This window comes from Xenopus tropicalis, chromosome 3, assembly GCF_000004195.4.
Source record: "Xenopus tropicalis strain Nigerian chromosome 3, UCB_Xtro_10.0, whole genome shotgun sequence".
In the NCBI taxonomy this organism is placed as follows: domain Eukaryota; kingdom Metazoa; phylum Chordata; class Amphibia; order Anura; family Pipidae; genus Xenopus; species Xenopus tropicalis.
This window is the reverse complement of record NC_030679.2, coordinates 4,817,516-4,830,134: the sequence shown is the minus strand read 5'-3', so window position 1 is coordinate 4,830,134 and position 12,619 is coordinate 4,817,516. Positions and strand designations below refer to the sequence as shown.

The 12,619-nt window shown below is 47.5% G+C and overlaps 1 protein-coding gene across 2 annotated transcripts in view; it reads left to right on the top strand.

The window, feature by feature from the left end:
• The window catches only part of fgd4 (FYVE, RhoGEF and PH domain containing 4), a 62,003-nt gene extending 49,956 nt beyond the window's left edge, over positions 1 to 12,047 (top strand). For both annotated transcript variants that reach the window (XM_031898505.1, XM_031898506.1), the window contains exons 4-17: positions 114 to 633; positions 3,173 to 3,259; positions 4,833 to 4,978; positions 5,211 to 5,367; positions 7,188 to 7,326; positions 7,838 to 7,896; positions 8,160 to 8,306; positions 8,392 to 8,564; positions 8,657 to 8,687; positions 9,072 to 9,167; positions 9,881 to 10,006; positions 10,111 to 10,254; positions 10,625 to 10,765; positions 10,839 to 12,047. In XM_031898505.1, the coding sequence (XP_031754365.1) occupies positions 114 to 633; positions 3,173 to 3,259; positions 4,833 to 4,978; positions 5,211 to 5,367; positions 7,188 to 7,326; positions 7,838 to 7,896; positions 8,160 to 8,306; positions 8,392 to 8,564; positions 8,657 to 8,687; positions 9,072 to 9,167; positions 9,881 to 10,006; positions 10,111 to 10,254; positions 10,625 to 10,765; positions 10,839 to 11,084 (2,212 nt within the window). In that variant the 3' untranslated portion in view covers positions 11,085 to 12,047. The remainder of the gene's footprint in view (positions 1 to 113; positions 634 to 3,172; positions 3,260 to 4,832; positions 4,979 to 5,210; positions 5,368 to 7,187; positions 7,327 to 7,837; positions 7,897 to 8,159; positions 8,307 to 8,391; positions 8,565 to 8,656; positions 8,688 to 9,071; positions 9,168 to 9,880; positions 10,007 to 10,110; positions 10,255 to 10,624; positions 10,766 to 10,838) is intronic.
• Positions 12,048 to 12,619: the final 572 nt, after the last annotated feature.

Below are 12,619 nucleotides of genomic sequence, written 5' to 3'. Positions count from 1 at the left end.
CACTACGGTTAATTGTATCAAAGCTAGTCAAAGTCTGATGCTCTCCCAGGAGAAGAGTTCATTATAGTTATGGATGGACTAAAAGGCTCTTCTTTTTATTGCCCCCCCTACAGCCCAGGTGAGATCCGGAAAGCCTCCCCGAGCAACTTGAGCAATGGGCCGAACCACAAGCCAAGGTCTAAGGTGATCCTGCAGCCGTTTACCGAGCACCCACTCCTGCACAGGCAAGGAACCAACCAGGACATCATCCAGGAGCAGCCCAAAGTCACAGCCAATGGGATGGCCACCGTTACTAAGGCAGAATCCGGGAGGAAAAACGCACTAGCCACTCCCACCATACAGACTCCGCCCCCTAATGGCACACAGAGTCCTCCTTTGGGGACACCGGATGTTCTACCTGAGCCAAAAACTGCACCCCCACTACCACCTGCTTTGCCCCCTAACAAGGCCGCCATTGTTGAGAGGATGGTGAATGGAGAAGGTTCTGAGGTGGCCCAAAAGCCCCCCATTATGGGCCAAACCAACCAAGGCTACGAGGAGACAGAACCTCCTATAGAGTCGAGTCCAACCGGGGAAGCCCTGGAAGATATCGGCACCATTAACATCACCATTGCCGAGCCCACTGACTTTAAGGTATTTATTTACTATATATTCTATGTATCCATATCCCCTGCCGCCATGTTGGATATCTTTATATATAATTCTGCCCATTTGGGTGGCATAAAGGGGCTTATAAAGGGGCAATACAACATACTATTTACTGTTAAGGCTATCAGACTTCCAAATGTTATTTACCATCAGAATATCCCATGTACAGGCACATCTACGTTCTGCGGTTCTAAGGTTCCCCTTTTGGTTCCTGTTCCCCCCCCCCTTCCTGATACAGATCTTGAATAGTTGTTGACATGGATTTAAAAAGATAAAGCCTGCAAAGAATTATTTGATAGGGTTGAAATGAAATATGAATTCAGGGCAATGGAACGTGTGCGAATTAAAGGGGAACTCATCTGCTGGATGACATCCCATAATAGTTGGTGACCCATGGCAAGGCTGAGGAGTGGTCAACCCAATGGTAAACAGGTGTAGCGATTGTGGTGTAGAACTGGTGACTCATTAATGGGAGGTTGACCCATTGTAGGCCATTGGAGTCATGGTTGGGGTTGGAGGCCCAACGTATGTTGGTTGACCCATTGTAGTATTTGTGGCAGATTGTAGGGCTAATGACTGAGGGGTGGTCAGTCCAGTGTAAGGTTCCTGGCCAGGTATAGGGCCAAGTGATTCATTGTTGGAAAGTTGACCAGACTGGGGTATGGGTTCATGATTCATAATCTAGGGATGGTGATTCTGTTTGGAGGTCGCCCAGTTGTAGGGTATTGTAATTAGTGTAGGGTTTGCTGACCAAATGTATGATGGTTGGAGTCTCAGTATAGGCCTGTTGGCACATTGTAGGATTAGTGACCCACTGATAAATGGTCAGTCCAGTGTAAGGTTGGTTGGTGACCAAGTGAAGGGCTGATGAGCTGGTGAAGAAGGTTGACCCATTGTAAACTATTGGAGTCATGGTTGGGGTTGGAGGCCCAACGTATATTGGTTGACCTTATTTAGTATTGGTGAGTGATTGTTGGGCTAATTACTGAGGGGAGGTCAGCCCAGTGTAAGGTTGGTTGGTGATCAGGTGAAGGGCTGATGAGCTGGTGAAGTACATTATGACGTTGAGCCATTGAAGGCCATTGGAGTCATGGTTGGGGTTGGAGGCCCAACATATGTTGGTTGACCCATTGTAGGGTTGGTGGCAGATTGTAGGGCTAATGACTGAGGGGTTGGTCAGCCCAGTGTAAGGTTCATGATTCATAATCTAGGGCTGGTGATTCGTTGGAGGTTGCCCAGTTGTAGGGTATTGTAATAAGTGTAGGGTTTGCTGACCAAATGTATGATGGTTGACCCTTTTGTAGGGTTGGAGTCTCAGTATAGACCTGTTGGCACATTGTTAGGTTGGCGACCCACTGATGAATATTCACTCCAGTTTAAGGTTGGTTGGTGACCAAGTGAAGGGCTAATGAGCTGGTGAAGGAGGTTGGCCCATTGTAGGGGATCGAAGTCCTGGTTGGGGTTGGTGACCGAATGTACAGTGGTTGACCCAGTTTAGTATTGGCGACCGGAATTAAATGACTGAGGGGTGCCCAGCCCAGTGTAAGGTTCCTGACCAGGTATTGGGCCAAGTGATTCATTGTGGGAAAGTTGACCAGAGTGGGGTATTGTAACTAGTGTAGGGTGACTGAAAGTACGACCCTGGTGTAGGGTTAGAGTCCCAGTATAGGCCTGTTGGCACATTGTTGGGTTGGTGACCCACTGATGAATGGTCAGCCCAGTGTAAGGTTGGGGGCCCAGTGTAGGGGGGTGTTTCATTGTATAAAGGTCAGAACCAGTAGTGCTCACCAAGGCACAGACAATACAATACTGCTGCCAATAACAAATCTGCTCTATGGCTAATAGGCCCATATAGTATCAACTTCTTCTATAATGCCCTGCTGGGAACAGAGAGGGGCTACAGATGGACAGTGGGGGTCATCTGGCAACCAATCAAATGGTCACATTCATTGTTGTACATGCAGCTGGCTGAAAAAACCTAAGCACTGATTGGTTGCTATGGGTTACTGCCCCACTGGGGTTGTTTCTTGTAATGCAGATAGCATTTCCTACCCGTGTGTCTGTGTATATATATATATATATATATAGTGAATAATGTGCCCCCTATTGTAAACCATAAGGATATTCTAAATCACGAAGGAGTTCCGTGACCATATGAAAGCACGAGACCAAAGGTTTTTATACAGGTCCATGGACTGAATATCCTTATATTATACACCAGATGGAACATTATTATAATACACAGGTTTCAGTGAGTTTGGCTCTATTTACCCTTTAAAACACAGTCCTCCTGTTTTCCTTGTTGGGACCAACTGGGGGCCCATTTAGAATTCCTGCGCTCTGCGCGTTGCCATTAGCAGGGGCCGAGCAAATGTCAAATGGACTTTTAATTGGGTTCCTGCGTGCAGGCCCGGCAGTCGAGCCGCTTGATTAAAGGGCCGGCGTCTGGTTAATTAATGCGCACGAGGCGGGATCAGCCTGTTAATTAATCTGCCTTCTCTGTTGCTTCCTTATGGTTCCGTAGGAGACTAACGAGCAGAAGCTTCACAACATCGCTAACGAGCTCTTAGAGACGGAGAGGGCCTATGTCAGCCGCCTGGAACTTCTGCAGGTACTGAACCCCCCCCCCCCCATTGGCTTTTCACTTCCCCTTGTTATTTCTATCTCATCAGTTCCCTTTATACCAGAGAAACCTGCGTGATCTGCAACTGGGCCGGAACAGCACCAGCACCCCCAGTATGGCCCAGTCTGCTACAGGCGTATAGCTCGGGCCTGTGTTATCCTTATATACATGGATTTCCTTATCTGTAACTCCGCCTCCTGCAGCCTTGTGCCCTTATATGGGCACAGAACCCCACAGTGACTGCTAATATCCTTATCATTTACAGTAGGGGGTACATTATCCCTTATAATACATGAGTGATACTCAGAGTTCCCTGTAGAACTCAGCCTGCAGCCTTGTGCCTTTATATGGGGGGCACAGAACCCCACAGTGACTGCTAATATCCTTATCATTTACAGTAGGGGGTACATTATCCCTTATAATACATGAGTGATACTCAGAGTTCCCTGTATAACTCAGCCTGCAGCCTTGTGCCTTTATATGGGGGGCACAGAACCCCTCAGTGACTGCTAATATCCTTATCATTTACAGTAGGGGGTACATTATCCCTTATAATACATGAGTGATACTCAGAGTTCCCTGTATAACTCAGCCTGCAGCCTTGTGCCTTTATATGGGGGGCACAGAACCCCTCAGTGACTGCTAATATCCTTATCATTTACAGTAGGGGGTACATTATCCCTTATAATACATGAGTGATACTCAGAGTTCCCTGTATAACTCAGCCTGCAGCCTTGTGCCTTTATATGGGGGGCACAGAACCCCTCAGTGACTGCTAATATCCTTATCATTTACAGTAGGGGGTACATTATCCCTTATAATACATGAGTGATACTCAGAGTTCCCTGTATAACTCAGCCTGCAGCCTTGTGCCTTTATATGGGGGGCACAGAACCCCTCAGTGACTGCTAATATCCTTATCATTTACAGTAGGGGGTACATTATCCCTTATAATACATGAGTGATACTCAGAGTTCCCTGTATAACTCAGCCTGCAGCCTTGTGCCTTTATATGGGGGGCACAGAGCCCCTCAGTGACTGCTAATATCCTTATCATTTACAGTAGGGGGTACATTATCCCTTATAATACATGAGTGATACTCGGGGTCCCATGTATAACTCAGCCTGCAGCCTTGTGCCTTTATATGGGGGGCACAGAACCCCTCAGTGACTGCTAATATCCTTATCATTTACAGTAGGGGGTAAATTATCAAGCTACTTTGATTAAATCTCAGTACGGCTGTATATTTGGGGTCACCCTGCCCTTCGTACCAAGGCAACAAGACCCCCCCCCGGACAGGTTTGGAGGTCTGAGAGCAGTTTCCACTGGATTAATTACGATCTCCTTCAAGCAATGACCCCCAAGCAGTAAAAAACAAACTGTGTCCTTCACGTCTGTGTACAGTAAATAAAGCTGGGCCCTTGAATAGGAAAAAGGCTTCATTACAGCACTGCTGGCTGGAGAGGCCTGTGCATGGTTTAACTAGGCCCAACGTAGCATTACCCTTGCACAATGATATATAACATGGGCAGTATCCATAGAACTCCATTTACCTTCCAGACGTTCCACGACGCCCTGATGAAGGAGGCCAAACAAGGATCTTTCCCCGTCGAAGTGTTAAATAAAATATTCTCCAACATCTCGTCGATACAAAGCTTTCACGGGCAGTTCCTGCTGCCGGAGTTGGAGTCTCGGATGAAGGAGTGGTAAGTGGGTCGGGGTCAGTAGGTAAAAGAGACAATAAATGAAATAAAATTACTTTGTTATACTGGGTTTCCATAGGGTGATGTAGCATGATCGCCCTCTAGTGGCCAAAGCTCCATCCCATTGCTTTCCTATTGGAAATGTATTCTTGTCCATGGGGAAGAGAGCAGCCCAGCAGGGGGAATGACCCCCAGTTTCCTACTCTGATTCCTGCTATTACATGCTCTGTCTCAGGTCCATCAGCCCAAAGATCGGGGACATTCTGCAGAAGCTGGCGCCCTTCCTCAAGATGTACGCCGAGTACGTGAAAAACTTTGACAACGCCATGGAGACGCTGAGGGGGTGGATGGAGAAGAGCGTGCAGTTTAAGAACGTCGTGGAAGAAATTCAGGTAATTGGCATCGTTGTTTTTAACTGCACTAGGCCGGGGTAAAAAGGGCAACTGGCCGCTGGTTGCTAAGGGATACTAGACTGCTCAGGTTGTTCTATGGTGTTGCACTGACCCCTGCTGGTTCATTCTATATTCCATACTGTGACACTAAATGGGGAGTGAATGGGTTAAATAAAATAGTTCCATAATTAGCAGCAGTAATTAAATAACAGTCAGTTCAGCCTTGTGCCTTTATATGGGGGGCACAGAACCCCCCAGTGACTGCTAATATCCTTATCATTTACAGTAGGGGGTACATTATCCCTTATAATACATGAGTGATACTCAGAGTTCCCTGTATAACTCAGCCTGCAGCCTTGTGCCTTTATATGGGGGGCACAGAGCCCCTCAGTGACTGCTAATATCCTTATCATTTACAGTAGGGGGTACATTATCCCTTATAATACATGAGTGATACTCAGAGTTCCCTGTATAACTCAGCCTGCAGCCTTGTGCCTTTATATGGGCACAGAACCCCTCAGTGACTGCTAATATCCTTATCATTTACAGTAGGGGGTACATTATCTCTTATAATACATGAGTGATACTCAGAGTTCCCTGTATAACTCAGCCTGCAGCCTTGTGCCTTTATATGGGGGCACAGAACCCCTCAGTGACTGCTAATATCCTTATCATTTACAGTAGGGGGTACATTATCCCTTATAATACATGAGTGATACTCAGAGTTCCCTGTATAACTCAGCCTGCAGCCTTGTGCCTTTATATGGGGGGCACAGAACCCCTCAGTGACTGCTAATATCCTTATCATTTACAGTAGGGGGTACATTATCCCTTATAATACATGAGTGATACTCAGAGTTCCCTGTATAACTCAGCCTGCAGCCTTGTGCCTTTATATGGGGGGCAGAGAACCCTCAGTGACTGCTAATATCCTTATCATTTACAGTAGGGGGTACATTATCCCTTATAATACATGAGTGATACTCAGAGTTCCCTGTATAACTCAGCCTGCAGCCTTGTGCCTTTATAAGGGGGGCAGAGAACCCTCAGTGACTGCTAATATCCTTATCATTTACAGTAGGGGGTACATTATCCCTTATAATACATGAGTGATACTCAGAGTTCCCTGTATAACTCAGCCTGCAGCCTTGTGCCTTTATATGGGGGGCACAGAACCCCTCAGTGACTGCTAATATCCTTATCATTTACAGTAGGGGGTACATTATCCCTTATAATACATGAGTGATACTCAGAGTTCCCTGTATAACTCAGCCTGCAGCCTTGTGCCTTTATATGGGGGGCACAGAACCCCTCAGTGACTGCTAATATCCTTATCATTTACAGTAGGGGGTACATTATCCCTTATAATACATGAGTGATACTCAGAGTTCCCTGTATAACTCAGCCTGCAGCCTTGTGCCTTTATATGGGCACAGAACACCTCAGTGACTGCTAATATCCTTATCATTTACAGTAGGGGGTACATTCTCCCTTATAATACATGAGTGATACTCAGAGTTCCCTGTATAACTCAGCCTGCAGCCTTGTGCCTTTATATGGGGGGCACAGAACCCCTCAGTGACTGCTAATATCCTTATCATTTACAGTAGGGGGTACATTATCCCTTATAATACATGAGTGATACTCAGAGTTCCCTGTATAACTCAGCCTGCAGCCTTGTGCCTTTATATGGGGGGCACAGAACCCCTCAGTGACTGCTAATATCCTTATCATTTACAGTAGGGGGTACATTATCCCTTATAACACATATTATCAGTTCTAGAGCTAGCGATGACAAATACATTGTGTGTGTGTTACAGAGAGAGGGGAAATGCGGCAATTTAACTCTGCAGCACCACATGTTGGGGCCGGTCCAACGGATCCCTCGCTACGAGATGCTGCTGAAGGACTATTTGCGCAAACTGCCCGCAGACTCGCTCGACCGCAAGGATGCCGAAAGTACGTACCGAGTATGGGAAATTTGCTCGACATATGGGAAATTTAACCAGCCAGTCATTGTAATAAACTGGCAGCTACACAGCACCATCTACTGGCAGTAACCGGTACAGCAGTAGCCACAAATGACTATTTAAAAGGGGTTGTTCCCCTTTAAATTAACTATTAGTATAACACTGGCATCGATATTCTGAGTCTTCTTTAATCTTTGTGGGTTTTTCAGTTATTTAGCTTTTTTTGTACAGCGGATCTCCTATTTGGAATCTGGTTGCTAGGGTCTTAATTACCTTAGCAACCTGCCAGTGGTTGGAATAAGAGCCTGAAAGATGAATAAGGAATGAAAAGTAACAGCAATAATAAACTTGTAAGCTCACAGAGCAATAGTTTTTGGTTGCCGGGGTCAGTGACCCCCCATTTTAGAGAAGAGATCAATAATAAATAATGACGACCAATGGCAAAGTTGCTAGGAATAGGACATAGGAGTATTTATCCTTTGTATATTTTTTAATTTCAGAGGCGCTGGAGCTCATTTCATTTGCCGCCACGCACTCAAACACGGCGATCCGGAAAATGGTGAGTATCCCCCTAGTGATCCTTGCAGTTTGATTGGGTGAGAGCTCCCTCTAGTGGTCACAGCTCAAAGCACAGCTTAGAAAGATCAATGCAGCTTCTTGGTCAGGGTCATGCCCCGCCCCCTTGCCTGACGATGGGAAGGAGAGCAGCCCAGATATTGGAATCCTGGGATCGTCCTATAGGGGGCGCTCACTACAATCAGCAGCAACATGTATAAAGCCCTGTACGGCTCTTGGTACTTACTTGGTACTTACAACTCCCAGGAAAATCTGAAGAAGCTGCTGAGCATCTATGAAATGTTGGGGGAAGAGGAAGACATTGTGCACCCCTCTAACGAGTTAATCAAGGAGGGGCAAATCCTGAAGCTCGCTGCCCGAAACACCTCGGCCCAAGAGCGTTACCTCTTCTTGGTGAGTGGGCAGAGCAATTGCATTGGGAAACTATGATCCCTGCACCTAACTGCCGGCCCTAATGCTCCTTTATTTGCCTCCCCAGCTCAACAACATGTTGCTTTACTGCGTGCCGAAATTCAGCTTGGTCGGCACCAAGTACACGCTCCGCACCAAGATCGGCCTGGAAGGAATGAAGGTGGTCGAGACTCAGAACGAGGATTATCCGCACACGTTCCAGATATCGGGGAAAGAACGGACGCTGGAGCTGCAGGCCAGGTACGGGGGGATCTGATTGGGTAGCAGTGAGGCGCAGCAGTGCAGCCGGGAAAGGATGGGTAGAACTAATCTCTGGCTTCTTTCCTTTCCAGCTCCGAGCAGAACAAAGAAGAGTGGATTAAAGTAAGTGATAATTATTATATTATACTTATATACTTATATATATTATATCTATCATCTATCTGTCTGTCTGTCTGTCTATCATCTATCTATCTATCTATCTATCTATCTATCTATCTATCTATCTATCTATCTATCTATCTATCTATCTATCATCTATCTGTCTATCTATCTATCTATATCTGTCTATCTATCATCTGTCTGTCTGTCCATCTATCTATCTATCTATCTATCTATCATCTATCTGTCTATCTATCTATCTATCTATCTATCATCTATCCATCTATCTATCCATCTATCCATCATCTATCGATCTATCTATCTATCTATATAATATATATAGGGTTTGGTATAGCAGCCATTGGTATTAACCCCTTATTCCTACAGGCTCTGCGGGACACCATTGCAGAAGTGCAGCAGAAGAACGAAACCTTTAAAATCGCAATCGCAAAAGAACTGGAGGAAACGCCCAGCGAAGTGTCAGTAAGTGTCGGGAATACAGTAATATTGGGGTCTCCTACGTCTGTGCCCCAATGTTTCTATATATCTGTAACCTTGTTATGGGCTAAGGGGGCCCAGCCTGAAGGCCAGTTAGGGGGGGATTTGGGGTGAGTGCTTATTTGTGCCCTGGGTACCCCTGGAACTATAGCGGGGTGACTGTTACCCCAATGTTTCTATATATCTGTAACCTTGTTATGGGCTAAGGGGGCCCAGCCTGAAGGCCAGTTAGGGGGGATTTGGGGTGAGTGCTTATTTGTGCCCTGGGTACCCCTGGAACTATAGCGGGGTGACTGTTACCCAATGTTTCTATATATCTGTAACCTTGTTATGGGCTAAGGGGCCCAGCCTGAAGGCCAGTTAGGGGGGGATTTGGGGTGAGTGCTTATTTGTGCCCTGGGTACCCCTGGAACTATAGCGGGGTGACTGTTACCCCAATGTTTCTATATATCTGTAACCTTGTTATGGGCTAAGGGGGCCCAGCCTGAAGGCCAGTTAGGGGGGGATTTGGGGTGAGTGCTTGTGCCCTGGGTACCCCTGGAACTATAGCGGGGTGACTGTTACCCCAATGTTTCTATATATCTGTAACCTTGTTATGGGCTAAGGGGGCCCAGCCTGAAGGCCAGTTAGGGGGGGGTAACTGTGGTCATCATTGAATTGTTTTTCCTGTTTAACTCTTTCTTCTCTGTATTTCCCAGAGAGCGGAACTCGGGCTGAGGGCCCCACGTTGGATTCGGGATAACGAAGTGACGATGTGTATGAAGTGCAAGGAGCAGTTCAATGCGCTGACGCGGCGGAGGCACCACTGTCGGGCTTGTGGCTATGTAGGTTCCTACCTGGGCTTAGAAAGTACATTTTATTTCCCCGATTACCCTGAAGGGGCTTTGGCTACATCTCTTATTTGCCTTTTTGCCAAATTGTATTTCAGGTGGTTTGCTGGAAATGTTCAGATTACAAAGCCACCCTGGAATACGACAGTAACAAGATGAACAAAGTGTGTAAAGATTGTTACAAGATCCTGCGGGGGAGCATAGACAGCGAGGAGAAGGAGAAGAAGAGGGGCATCCTGGAGGTGCGTGCACTGCTGGTTCTGACTCCTGATACAACTCCCCAATATCCATTCATTCCTCATTCTCACTGGGTTTATAGTTATGTGTAACTGTCACTGTGTCTGTCCCTTTCCCTTCCCTGCACTGCTGGTTCTGACTCCTGATACAACTCCCCAATATCCATTCATTCCTCATTCTCACTGGGTTTATAGTTATGTGTAACTGTCACTGTGTCTGTCCCTTTCCCTTCCCTGCTGGTTCTGACTCCTGATACAACTCCCCAATATCCATTCATCCCTCATTCTCACTGGGTTTATAGTTATGTGTAACTGTCACTGTGTCTGTCCCTTTCCCTTCCCTGCACTGCTGGTTCTGACTCCCTATACCCCGCAGATTGAATCGGCTGAAGTCTCGGGGAACAGTGTAATTTGCAGTTTTCTCCAATACAACGAGAAGTCGAAGCCCTGGCAGAAGGTTTGGTGCGTTATCCCCAAGAATGAGGCGCTGGTGCTGTATATGTACGGGGCGGCCCAGGTAAGGGATTGTGGGAATGTTCTGTCTCATGTTCTGCCCCAATTGGGCTCTGGGTAACTGATCTGTGTTTCAGGACGTGAAGGCCCAGGCCACCATCCCGCTGTTGGGCTACACGGTGGACGATGCCCCGCGCCACGTGGATTTGCCCCACAGCTTCAGGCTGACCCAGTCCAAGTCGGTGCACACGTTCTCGGCAGACACGGAGGAGCTCAAGCAGAAATGGCTGAAGATGATAAAACTGGCGGTGATTGGGGAGACCCCTGAGGAACCAGAGGAGACCACCCCGGCCTCGGAGGGACAGTCGGAACCTTCTCATTAGTGAAAGCCGAGTCTGTTCCAATCAGAACCGATACCGGGGGGATCTATTTCTAAGGAACAAAGCTGAGATCTCCCCGGTGGGAAGGGACAGCGACATTCAGTCCAAGTGAATTCCCTTTCTCTCCGTGATAGGACCGTGTGTAATGGCCGCCTCTTCTGTGGGCGGGGTTTTCTACCTTTTTCTTATCTCTTTTTTTTTTAAGGCCCCATTTGTTTAGGGTCAATCCCTGCCCAGAAAGTGGAAGAGTCCTATGATGTTCTCAGGCGGGCCTGAGCCGACCTCTGTTTTCTTATTGGCTTATAAGCCATTCACATTGATATCCCTGGACTGAGCTATTCAGGTTGTTTCCACCAATATATCCAGAGCTGTCTGTAGTTGGGGTACATTAAAGGGCACTGTAGGGGCTGGGCGGAGACTGTAGGACAGGGCAGGGCGGAGACTGTAGGGCTTGGAGGAGACTGAGCTATTCTGATTTATTCCACCATTATAGCCAGAACCAGAGCTATCTTTAGTTGAGTGTCCATAAAAGGGGACTGTCCTGGGGTCCTGTAGGGCAAGGTGGGGACTGTAGGGGCAGGGCGGAGACTTTAGAGCAGGGTGGAGACTCTAGAGCAGGGCGGAGACTGTAGAGCAAAATGGAGACTGTATGGCAAGATGGAGACTGTAGGGCAAGATGGAGACTGTAGGGCAAGATGGAGACTGTAGGACAAGATGGGGACAGTAGGGCAAGATGGAGACAGTAGGACAAGATGGAGACTGTAGGGCAAGATGGAGACTGTAGGGCAAGATGGGGACAGTAGGGCAAGATGGGGACAGTAGGGCAAGATGGAGACAGTAGGACAAGATGGGGACAGTAGGACAAGATGGGGACAGTAGGGCAAGATGGGGACAGTAGGGCAAGATGGAGACAGTAGGGCAAGATGGGGACAGTAGGGCAAGATGGGGACAGTAGGGCAAGATGGGGACAGTAGGACAAGATGGAGACAGTAGGGCAAGATGGGGACAATAGGACAAGATGGGGACAGTAGGGCAAGATGGGGACAGTAGGGCAAGATGGGGACAGTAGGACAAGGTGGAGACAGTAGGACAAGGTGGAGACAGTAGGGCAAGATGGGGACAGTAGGGCAAGATAGAGACAGTAGGGTAAGATGGAGACAGTAAGACAAGCTGGAGACAGTAGGGCAAGATGGAGACTGTAGGGCAAGATGGAGACTGTAGGACTTGAAGGAGACTGTAGGGCAAGATGGAGACTGTAGGGCAAGATGGAGACTGTAGGACTTGAAGGAGACTGTAGGGCAAGATGGAGACTGTAGGGCAAGATGGAGACTGTAGGACTTGAAGGAGACTGTAGGACTTGAAGGAGACTGTAGGACTCGAAGGAGACTGTAGGGCAAGGCAGAGACTGTAGGGCTTGGCATAAACTGGAGGCAAGATGGAGACCCCAGTGGCCCCACCACCAGTACAGACAGCTGTGTGTAGAACCTCACAGAAGAGGGAACAACGCTGGTGATGATAATTATTTGGCTCTAGACCAC